The sequence below is a fragment of the Poecilia reticulata genome, linkage group LG21 (assembly GCF_000633615.1).
Source record: "Poecilia reticulata strain Guanapo linkage group LG21, Guppy_female_1.0+MT, whole genome shotgun sequence".
In the NCBI taxonomy this organism is placed as follows: domain Eukaryota; kingdom Metazoa; phylum Chordata; class Actinopteri; order Cyprinodontiformes; family Poeciliidae; genus Poecilia; species Poecilia reticulata.
Window position 1 is genome coordinate 8,708,498 of NC_024351.1, and position 12,307 is coordinate 8,720,804.

Here is a 12,307-nt window from a genome sequence, read left to right on the forward strand (position 1 = left end):
GTCTTTCTTCAAAGCTCCCTGGTTGATTGGAGTTCTGTCTATCCTTGGTCTCCTCTGTTTGTAGGGAGCCTTTTCTTTGCAGGGGGACCTCTGGGCGGGTGGAGACTCTAGGATGGTTATTTTCTAGAGCAAGTTTCAACTCCACCTTCAGGTCCGCAACTTGACCCTGCAGAACTTTCACTGTTTCCTCCTGAGCCTTAAATGTGGAAGCTTGCTCAGAGTGACTTTTGAGCTGCTCCTCATATTTGAGTCTCACTCTGTATTCTTCAACCATTACTTCAATCAGACCTTTATTGCGGGAGGCGTATTTTGCAGCCTCCCACTTGAAGTACTCCAGCTGTTGAAGATCGTTCTTGTCAGTTGTAATTTTGGAAGAGCAAGAAACCTGTTCACGTTTGACTTGCAGGTGACGTTCTTTTTCCAACATTTTTTGCAGTCTTTGAATCTCCTCCTGCCGGGATTTGACTTCAGCCTGACATGCAATCCTTTTGTCTCTTTCCTCATGGAGTTCAAAATTCTTTCTCTGCAGTTCTGTTTTAAGATAGTCTACCTGCTTTGTCAAATCTTTGACGTGTTGGCTAGTCTCTGCCAACACGTCAGCAGTCTCTGCTGGCTTCAGATCACCCCCACTGAGGGGGTGATCTTGAAGCCAGCAGAGGGTGTTGTTTCCTGCTTGACTTCCAATGATCTTGGACTCTCAAAGTCGCCGGAAGGACTTGATTCCCCCTGGATCTCTGATTCATCTTCCGGCTCAATGGGGCTGTCATCTTCAACAGGGAAAATGACAACGTTGTAGTCGACTTGGATGTTGAGGTCTACCATGTCGACCCATGAATGCTTAGCTGGAAAAGCTTCATGTTTGCAAACAATCTGTTGTTGCATCATGTCTATATTCTAGTAACTTCTTGCTTCTCTGAACGTCGAACGTGCTCTGAAGGGTGATCTGTCGCGATAGAACTGTGGAACAGATCAGAGAAAACTTTGTCTGTGAGCTACATTCAAGAGAGAGATTCCCTTGTGATATCATAGAGTGATGACATCACTGCTAATGGCATTGATACCATTGGAACTGAACATTCTATCCACCTTACTCGTGGGAGGCTTACTGGGGAAACGATTATGGGTCTTACTTCTGGTGACTAGCGGAAGTAGCAGTATTTCATTGTAATTTGTAGGGTTTTTAGCTAATCTATATTCATGATAGAAGTTACATCTCTTTGTTGGTTAATACATTGCGCAAACATTAGCATTTCACTGCTCCCCATTAGCACTAGCCTTTTCCCTAAAAATAGCTTTTATCTATTTTTCTTATTTATTAGTCACTCAGTATACTGAATGGACGAAGAAAATGTAAAACAACATGCTAGCGACAGCATTTAGGCTAATGTTAGCAATTTGGCTCATTTTAACTTGTACACTAATTTTAACATACAGAATGGAGTAAGTCCATGTTACTCAACATGTTTGTGCCTCTCCACATGCTATTGAGTACATTGCAGCTTATTTTAGCATTGATGCTAATTTGTAGCATCAGACGGGCACACTTTGGCAGGCCCCATTTAAATTTCTTCAGAAATGTTCTAGTTTTGCCCCTACTGTACAGTTTATCATCCTTAATTTGTGTATTTTAATACTCTTATCTTGTTCCCACTTTTGGACAATCAAGGGTATCTATTCTATGTTTGCACGTCACCATAGGATATCATATAAATTCCAGCTAACACAGTCCTCACCTATCTGCCTACAACACATACGCCTGGTTATTTTACTTTGTTCATCACAAGGGGAAGTTGCAGACATTTCCACTTGCTATAAAGAGCTCATGATGATAAACCACACAGACGTTATAAGGTTAGGCTGTCTAAAAGCCACTAATGGAAGTATGTGCACAAAATCCACTGCTGAAGACAATGCACACAACCTCTGGCTCAATAAATGGGTTTACTAGACATGGGAGAACCTAATATGATATAGACACAGACAAGAGATTGGCAGGAAGCTTATATTGGGTGCTGATACAAGATAAGATTTTCTGTTGTATTCCCGTCATTTCGTCACAATATTCCACAGTATTCGCAGTAAAAGCTATTTTGTGTGATTTAAGTACCATTTCATGTCGCAGCTTCTGCCGATAAGCAATCAGTTGTGAATTGCATAAAAAATGTTGATTGGAATTGAAACCTTATTCTCATTTTCTTTTATTGTCTTTCTAGATTCTAAATGCCGCCTAAACAAGTTTAAATGACCTCAGTTTCCATGTTATTCCACTGCCTGTGACTCACTTGGTAAGTGTGCATGATTATGTGCTCCAAACGTTTGCATTGAGTGTGCGTATGCCTGCAGACTAAAGAATCTAAGGGAGCGTGAAGAAAAATATTCCTGATTTGAGTGTGAGCCAAGATACCAGAGGGAGAAGTGGAGGTTATCAGCCTGCACCCGAGGCTCTAACTGCTAATGCTAACACTTGCTAATAACCCCAAGGATCCTGACAGAGCTGAAGGACAGAAGGGTCAGAAAGCTGGGCTTTATGCCCGTGCCTGAGTCATATGTCAGGGGGCAGCAGTGAGCCAAGAGCAAAGGTGCACAGACTGTGGAGCCCAAAGGCCAGAGCTTGTGTCACAGAAACAGCAGGAACCAGCAAGGATGAATGCATAGTACCTCTAATTTAGGGCTGCTTCTAAAGTGGGCTTTGTTTAAAGACAGACACGCGCACACACAGTTGGAAGCAACGCAACAGTAATGAGAGTAGGAGGACACCCCTCTGGAGAGAGGCAGGCCTTTCAGCCAATTCTCAGCCATTGATTCAACACAGAGAGACAGAGCTGAGCCACCAGGACTCACTATAAACGAAACCGGCATGCCACTCAGCAGCTCTATTCACCAATAGACTAGACCTGCCGCAGGATTGCAAATGGTCCAAAGGAGAGGAGCAGGGAAAACAAGAAGTCCAGGGGTAAACCTGTAGAATGATTTTAATAAAGAAAAATCACAAATCACAGATAAGTATGTGGCTTTAAAAAAAATGGACAAACTCAATCCACAGGGGCGGGAAATAATCATGTCTGCGGTTTTAGCATCAGCACTATCCCAAAACAGAATAAATGGCCAGACCCAGGGGGTGCACCCTGTGAGCCCCATGCAAATCCATCATCAGGAAGTTCCTGTTCTAGACTGGCAGCCAGTAAGGGCACCCCAGGGAGGTGTGACCAGCCTGGCAATACACCAGCCCCTCTCCCGAGGGGAAGGCCAAACAACGCTCAAGTAACGGATGCAACTCAGGGGAGGGTAATTGGGTGCAGAGTGAGTAATGCCTCCTACCAGCACGGATACAACCCAGGTAGGTCTGACTCTAAAGGGTGCTGAATGGAGGCCAGATGAGCAAGTCCAGAGTTTAATTAGTACTCATTGTGCTTTCACATCGAGTAAAGTGTGCAAACAAGCTGTCACGCGCATATTGGCATAAACAAGCAAAGAACAAGCAAACAAAGAGGAAATGTTTTTTAAAAAGCTGCAGACAAAGGCTGAAAGCTGGCAAGTAATCCTCAACACTGCCGTTTTCCTTCTTGGCACAGCAATGCCAAATCTCAACATCTGGATGCCCTTAATCCGAGAGCAAGTTGTTGATGTGCAGAGAGAGCAAGGACAAGCAACGACCAGTGATGATCAACAGCGACACAAAACAAGATCAAGCACTGCACACATCACTGGTCATTTTCTCTACGGTAAAATCAATACAGCTGACAAAGGGCAGAGACAGAGTCAACTGATTCACGCTCCGTTGGGTTTTCACAATAAATCTGTGTTGCTTAGACACGTGTCACCTCAGAAGTGACTTAGAATTAAAAAGAAAAAAACAAACATCGATCATTCCACTGCTGCCATTAGCTTCTTCAAATAATATGATGCACAGGGTGAACAAAAACAGTAAGTTTTTTTTTTGTTTTGCTTTTACAAATCATTGCATTCACAGCAGGAAAGGACAGACATAAATTTAACCGCATGCATTAAAAATCCAAGAAAATCTTTTTAAATAAATTAATAAGATGACATGAAATAAAAACAGTTTAAAATTTCAGGCAGTGTAACATAAATTTGGACTTAATAAAACAGACCAAATATTGGGGAAAAAAAGGAGCCAACTTAAGAGGAACCAAAGAAGGTAAATTTTATGGTCTGTTTATAATTTGTGAGTCCAAATTAAAATCATGAATAAACAATATGTTGGATCATCTCAAAAATGCAAGGATTTAAAAAAAAAAAAAAAAAAAAAAAAACAGGATCAAAACCAAATACAACAGTCTCAAATCAACCCCAATAAAAGCTGCATAAACTTTGGAAATATTTACCAAGAAAGTAAAAAAAAAAAAAAAAAAAAACACATCCACGAAACTCGAACTTAAATTTCATCTGAAGTTAAAAAAGCAGAGACTTTGTTCTTCTCCAGCTGGGTCTCTCCACGTACCTTGCAGAGTTTCTGGTAGCGCGGCGAGGAGATGGCCATCCTCTGGAGCCTGTGTAAGAAGACCACCACTTTCTGGAGGGAGGTCCGGACCATGGCCATCATCTTAAGACTGCTACAAGTCTGCAGCAGCCTGCTCCTGGTCCGCATGCTAGCACTGCCCAACCCCACTCATATTGTTCTCCCTCTCCCTCTCCCCAGCCAAGCGACCAGACCCCAGCCAAGCTGACGTGATGCGTGCACGCACACAAAAACGCATGTACTCAGAGAGAGAAAGAAACAGTCACACATGTGAGCTCAGCTCAGAGCGATCCCACGCTTCATCATCCACATACACGCTCACAAAAAGACAGTAGGAGATTCCTTTCTTAGCTTTTCTTTCTCTCTCTTTATAAACACCAACCCGTCGCTCAGCACACGCACGATGGAGGCGAACCGGACAAGACGAGACACTCACTTTCTCCTCCACGCGGACATTCACACGCGCAACCCCGACCGCGGAACTAGAAGAGAGAATTATACAAATCACTTGTGACGGCACCCTGCCGAGTCAGACGAGAATGACGGCGAGGAGGAGTGAAATGAAGACAGAGCGAAGAGGGAGAGGAGCAGAAAGTCCCGGCACGCCAGAATAGGACGGGAGGAGAGGAGAAAGATGAGGAAAAGGCACGAGTTGCACCGGACAACGAGAGCGAACCGCTCACATGAGGCTCACTTTTTACTGCCTCTGATCTGGAGAGAGGAAGAGAGTGAGAGAAACAGGGAGAGAGAGAGAGAAACGGAGACATGAAACGCAGCGGCATGAAGGAAGGCAAACAATGACTCTGCCATGAAGAGAAGATGACATTACGGAAAGGCAATGAACAGATCAATAAACAAGAGACAAGGAGATTAAAGTGAAAGGAGAGATGGAGCGAGAATAAATGAGACGCAACACACAATAGAGTTCCAAAGCAGGAGGGGCTGCTTCAGACATCCAGCTTTCCTGGAAGTATTGGTTCCTTTCATTTCCTTTGCTGGCAGTCGTACGGCACACACGTTCACAAAAACTCCAGTCGGAGTCACAAATACAGAGATGACAATCTGAAAATGTCTACACCAAATGAACAACTCAAAAAACAAGATGATTCAGAATAAATTCGGATAATTTCATCTGCTCTAATGAGTAAACAGCAGTTCAAAAACTGAGTGAATGACTTCTGATCCTAAAAATTTATAAAAACTAAAAGTTTTCCACTTTTTTCATCAAACACATCACCCAACAGGACATTCTTCATAGTATTAGTTTTTTTGAGTTAAACAGATTAAGGTTTTTGAGATAATTATGGATTTTCCTCATTTTTTGTTGCCACAATCAAAACCCTGCAGCACATTTCATGCACTTGTTCTATGATTCCACAATTTCATTTTTTCTTTTTCGAGAGTGAGATTGTTTTCCCTATCAAACAAAATTGAAAACCTGATCTCTGTATCTCTACTTTACAGTTTGAATGTCATGCTTTGCGTTGCCAAAACGGTAAAAAAAATAAAAATATTCCTCACTTACAAGGCTTTTAATTTACTGGCTAAGGATACAAGCTGCTCTTTTTAAACATTGAGAACCTTAAAAACTTTAATCCAATCTGAACTGGAAAACAAATATAAAAAGCTAAATGGAACTAGTAAAGACCAACATTATTGTTTACAGTCTGTGAGCTTTGGTTTATGACGCCTCGAATGAGCGATTGCGGAAATACAGTTTTGAGTCAAAGCAAAGAAAATGCAAGAACTCCACCACAATATCAATACATTCACAGACTACAAGTGTTTGTCCACATAATTGAAAATAAAGAGTGTATTGAAGCAGAAAAATAGCTGACAAGTAACTTATCTTGAATGTTTACATGCTGTTGTGTGCTTAGACAAAGTTTAGTCGGGAATATACACGGAAATAAATGAATTAGTTGGAGAAAATCAGAGGTGACGGGATAAAAGACGGGTGAATTAAAGGAAAGACTTTAAATCATAATTTATTCAGCTGGAAGTCTCCAAGTAGTGGGGAGATGATATGAAGAGGCACAAAGACAAAAATAGCAAAGCTGAAGCTCACATACATGTAAAATTAACTTAATTAAGCAGACACAGAGTCCTCGTTTGCACAATAGTAAGGAAGCATGACTTTGCAATACTATTGCTATGAATGTGGGGATAATAACGACATCGATTCCCACTAACCCGCATTTCCCTCTACTGTTATCCCATCATCACAACATCCTCTCCAATCTATACCAACTTTGATCATTATTGGAGATTTAGATCTATATCCGGTCAGAGCATATATAGCATCTGAAATATTACAGCATACCAAATATTGCATCAAACCAGTCTTTTGCAATATTGAACATATTAATACTGCAATGCAGCAAATTGTTCAGTTCCATTTTCTATGAGCCTAATTGATTTTTGTTTTGAAGAATTAGTAGGGAGGGGAACAAAAAAAACTCTCCTCTCTTTCAACGAGAGAACGAGAACAACTTATTTGAAGTGAGGATGAGCAGGCTTGACACAGACTCTTCAACGTAATTACAACTCCTGCATTATAAAACAAGCACAAACTGACTGTCACAGACAACTGCTGGATTATGCTACATAAAGCACTTTATTCCCTGGAAGGCCTGTATCCAAATAATAGAAATAAAGACTCTTGTGCACTCGCAAGCTGAAAGGCTAGACAATAAGCCTTCTCTGTTTAAACAAGGTTAACCCACAAAAACATCACTGACTTGGCTGCTTCACAAGAAATTACAAGAGGTGACTAAATATATTGCAAGTTTTGTCGAAATGCTACTGGCCCAGCCAGGTTGTAGCTGGACATTTCAAGAAGACTACGGTTCATCTGGTCGATGAACAAACAGCTCAGTCACCCATAACAACACCCCCAGCCAAACACATAGATGTCAAACTTGATAAAAATCATCTCTTCAAGCTGTGTACCCGTTTGCACTTTTCTTCCCGAGGCTATGATTGCAATACCTTCAATGGCGGCTGTATACGAGCACCATGATGGAGTTTACAGCACATGCCAGCTCTGGATAATGAAAAATCACATGAGCTGGGGTTTATGATGCCATTCATTTTCAGGTAATTACTTAATGTGCCAACACGTGATGGATAGTTGCAAGAAATTGTTGTTTTTCCTGATAAGACTCAAATTGCAGAGTTAGATGTACTTTTTCCCCAAACAATCTAAGTTTTACACATTACGTTAAATATGTACAACTTCCGGTCTGTCTGAGCAATGTGACATCTACTGTTCTCAGATCATGTAGCTCAAATATCCCCAGCTATCCTGAGAGAGATGAGCAGAAAGCAGCTAAAACACTAGCCATAAAATTTTATGACGCTCAAGGTAAAATTCTGGGTTGATAAATATCCCTCTTTATCAGGGATTTTTTTCCCTAATAAAGAGGAAAAATATCTTTTTTGAAGCAGCAAACCAAGGCTGACCTGTATAAACTTCAGCCAGGGTAAATTTCAATAGTTATAAAAAAAATGAGGACTACAGCATTTACAAAGGCATTCATAAGTGAGTTAAGTGATTTAATATCACAATCCAACTGTAAATACTGTGAAACTGGTAAAAATTAATCTATTAGTTTAGGGCTATTGTGAAAAGTCAACATAATCAATAGATCATGGAATAATGAAAATAAAAAATGCCTGAAATGACCTTTCACAGTGTTTAAAGAGCTCTTTATTTCAATATGGGTGTGAAGTCAAATATAACTCAATTCAAGCTATCTATTTGAAAAAAGTCTGGACTCAATAGTTCACAGTGAAACCAAGAAAAGAGATTTGTAATAAGTCCATAAAAAAATCTTCGCATTTACTATAGCTGCTTTGCAAAGTACATATGTGCTTATGTTTCATTTGTAAAAAAAAAAAAAAAAACTGCTAGGCAAGAAAACAAATACTGCTGCCCTCAGCGCTTTTCTGTGCACGTTTAGTATGAAAACAGTCGTCAGAACGCAAGTGAAAGTCAAGAATTAGAGTTAACTAAACATTAAATCACAGCAGAGCCTTTAACTCAGAGTTGGCACACCGAGACTGAAGTTTAACATCTGTCTCTGTTTCATTAACCCAGCTTCAGTGGGTGAGAACCATCCATCAAAGTCGACAGCGTCTGCTAATGAAACAAAAAGAGCCTGTGGGTTTTAATCAACTCTATAATACCCACTAACTGCTGTGTGCCAAGGTTTTCCTTAAGTTTAACCTTCAATTCAGTTGCTTTATTGAGACGTTTTGCACAAATACTGACCCTTGAACATAACTGTAGCAAATTAGTTGGACGTTCTTCCGATTTTTAAAATGATAATCTAATAGAATCAAGTCAGCACAGATATCAGTGTGATGGGGTACGATTGATAAAATAACTTTTGTGTCGTGCTACTGATGCATGCAAAATAGAAACTGGGCTTGATACAAAGGAAAATCAGATCAGTGAGGGGATTTGTCATTTAGTGCTTCAAAGGAGCGACTGAATATTTTGACGCAATTGAATAATATTGCTTTATTTTTAGTTCTAAAAATGGAGTGATACTAAGTTTATTCACAGTGCCAAATAAAATGCAATATAAAACCCCAAGGAGTTGAGGAAAAAAAAAAAAAAAAAAAAAAGAATTAGCTTTTCCTGAGCAATATATCAAATATAGAAGGATGTAGAAAGGTTTGTAGCTATTATAAATGCGGCGGCAGGTAACAGGGACTCTGAGGTTATACTGATACATAAAGCATAAGATGATGGGTGTCAAATGATCCCAAAGGGAAGGTCTGGGTAAATGACAAAGCAAATGAAAGAAGGAGAAAATACACACAACCTGAATACCTAAGCGGCACAGAACAAGAGGATCAATGAGCCACATTCAATGCATACAAGGATTCACGCGCCCCCTGCATGCCCTCTCATTCACACACTTTTAACCAGCAGCGAGCACACAGATGTGCTCATCCACACACACACACTGCAGCATCACTTCAGCTGGTGAGGGCTACATTAATGAAGGGTGACAATGAGATAATAGGCTAGCACCTGTGCATGAATTAGACACACACGCTGGTTTCCTTTTCCATTTCCAGCCCTACCTCCAGTTGTCGCCTCAGCTCCTTCACGTTGGCAGAATCCTGGGACACGTCTGCCCTCTGGGAGGCGTCGGACAGGACGGTGACTGTCGTCTCGGCCTCCTGCAGCCACCTGAGGAAGGACTCCAGCTCCTTTAGAGACACCTGGACCTCCTTCAGCTCGCTGTCCAACTGAGCACGACGGTCATTTGCCCTGCAAACCCACGCAAACTCGTCAAATGTGCAACAATGTGAGACAGAAGCCCAAATTTTCAATAAAACCTGCACATCAACATACAGAGAGGCAAACGGGTAATTTACCTCTTGCTGAGATTGTTCCAGGCCACGTTCTGTTTGTCTGCGACCTCTTTGATTCTCCTGGTGTCATCGGAGGAATACTCTTGTAAAAGGTGGTTGGAAAGCTCGTTGAAGGCTGCGATTTGGTCTTGGCCTAGGGCTTGGGAAAACTCCTGGAAAACATAATGCAAAATACACTATATGAGATTCACCGATTCTTAAAAATCCATCTGGAAGGACTTCTAATGCTGCACGAAGTTGCCTTAATTATTTGTAATATTTTAGAAAGTTTCTGCACAGATTTAGATTTCTAGTGTTCTCAGTCGAACTGACTGAAAATTTACAGACTGGTGCATGAAAACACAGGCTAAGATACGGGTGGGTAGATTGAACGGCCAACAGACTAACAATGAATAAATGATGAGACGACAAACGAATGGCTGCATGGATGGACAGATTGAAAGATGCATTAATAAATACACTGCATCTTCTACCCAAAAGCCAGCAACACATTGATTGGGGAAATATTCTTTAGAAAGTCAGATACTTATGTTGACATTAGGACAAGGAATGAAGACTGGGAATATTTTGACCATGCTTCCCTTATACATGTTTATCCATACTATATTATAGCTAAATTCAATAACATTTTCCAGAAAGTGAAAAAAACTTGGCGTATTTTTATGCAACTTTTCTCCTTTCCTGAACTGCTTTGGCTAAATCTCAAAGTCAAATAAAACTTTAACTTAGTTGTTCTGCTCCTCAGTTTTCTGACTGTTTGTTCAACCAGTCAGATTATATAAGACCTTAATTTAGAATTAGGAAACAAGTCATGCCTATATGACCGGGGGGCTACTGTTCTTTCGACTTTAAATAGACAATTACTCATCCTGGCCACATTAGCCAGGAGGGGTAAGCTTTCAAAAAGCAAGCTGTGTTATCTTAAACTTAGACGCCCCCTAGTGTTTAGTTCTCAAAACATCTGAGTCAGGACTCATTTAAAGAAGCTCAGTTAAGATTATGTAGGTGTATGAATGTTATTAAGGATCAAAGTGAAACTTCAGAGGAGGGATTTATTCACTCCCAACTTAGGCTGCTGTTCAAAAGCCATCTAATAAGAGTCAAGTTTTGTTCCTGTCCATTGGGAAAAATATCCTGGAGTAGATGTCTAGTCTACCGTACCGACAAGGACAAAGCTTCAAAGTAAATGACCTCAGGAATTACAGACATAACGGGTTAGAGAAGCAGAAATCTGCCCTAACCTTGGAGTCCTCGAGCTGTTTAGTCAAGGGATCTTTGGCCCGCTGCAGAAGGTTGTGGAAGAGTCCTTCGTTATGAGCAATAAGGGCTTTCACCTCCTTCCTTTTCTCCTCCCACTGATTGCTGTGGACAGTCATCTCTTCCAGCTGCTGAAGTCGGGCTTCAATGCCATGCTGAGTGCTGTCCCACTGGCTGCGCACTTTCTCCACTACAGTCAGGCAAAAACACAAAAAGAAAAAAAGAAGTGATGGTGACAAACTCATCTATAAGCCTAATGTGTTATATGCCTTTTGAAGCCACATTGTGGTTCGCGCATACATTTTTCAGAAATGGAGGTGCGGACATCGACGTTCGAGGTTTTGTTTTTAATGTTCTGTGCTAAGGTGAAGATATCTTCCAGCTCGGAGTGACGCTGCTCCAGGTCACTTTTTGTCACCTGGAAGAGGACAAAACAAAGAGATGAGAGCTAAACAAAGTTGATAATTTAAGGAATTTATACATGGTCTTTGAGTTTCCTGCATTGTGCTGGCATTTGTATTTAGCTCCCTTCACTCTGATCAAACCTGCACATTCAGTAGTTACTTAAACAATCAAGTTAGGCGAGGAGAACATTAACTCTGCTATATCTTTTATTGATCCATCATTTGAAGAATGTAAGTAACTAAATAAGGGGTATAAATATTTTTTGCAATGCAGTGTACTTTTTAATTTAACTCAATAACACTATGTCCCCCTTAAATAAATACTGATATGTTGCACTGACTTTTAAAAATCTTATATACATGCAGTGTTTTCAATACAAACATCTGCAAATTTGAAAAGCCATAATTGTTTTCTTTGCAGTTCAAATGATAAAACCTCATTTCTAAGATATGATTTTGATATTTCAGCAGATTTCCTCAAACCAAAAAACCCGGAGAGCTTGTCACCAGATTTAATTCTTCCCACAACATTGTCTAGTTCAGGGCCCGATTAACAAAGCAACACAGAGTGTGAAGATGTCATGCTACATCTACTGCAAATGGTAGAATATGAATACAATTAGAGGCAGCACAATCTGTTTAATGAGCATCAGCGAAGACGAGAGCACAGCCACTGAATGAGGAAAACATGAGCTGACTTTTTATTGTCTTCTCAACTCAAGGAGTTCTCTTTTAAATCAAGTCATAATTGGTGACGATCAAATGTGCTTCA

General features: G+C 40.5%; 1 protein-coding gene across 10 annotated transcripts in view; it reads right to left on the reverse strand.

Annotated features, from left to right (window-relative positions):
* Window positions 1–12,307, reverse strand: part of utrn (utrophin) — a 184,102-nt gene that overhangs the window by 112,085 nt on the left and 59,710 nt on the right. For 9 of the 10 annotated variants that reach the window (XM_008397714.2, XM_008397715.2, XM_008397707.2 and 6 more), the window contains 4 exons: window positions 11,432–11,549; window positions 11,116–11,321; window positions 9,878–10,026; window positions 9,581–9,770 (listed from right to left, as the gene is read on the reverse strand). In XM_008397714.2, coding sequence (XP_008395936.1) covers window positions 9,581–9,770; window positions 9,878–10,026; window positions 11,116–11,321; window positions 11,432–11,549 — 663 coding nt within the window. Of the gene's footprint in view, window positions 1–4,462; window positions 5,383–9,580; window positions 9,771–9,877; window positions 10,027–11,115; window positions 11,322–11,431; window positions 11,550–12,307 lie in introns of those variants that run through there. The other variant, XM_008397717.2, reaches the window with a different exon arrangement.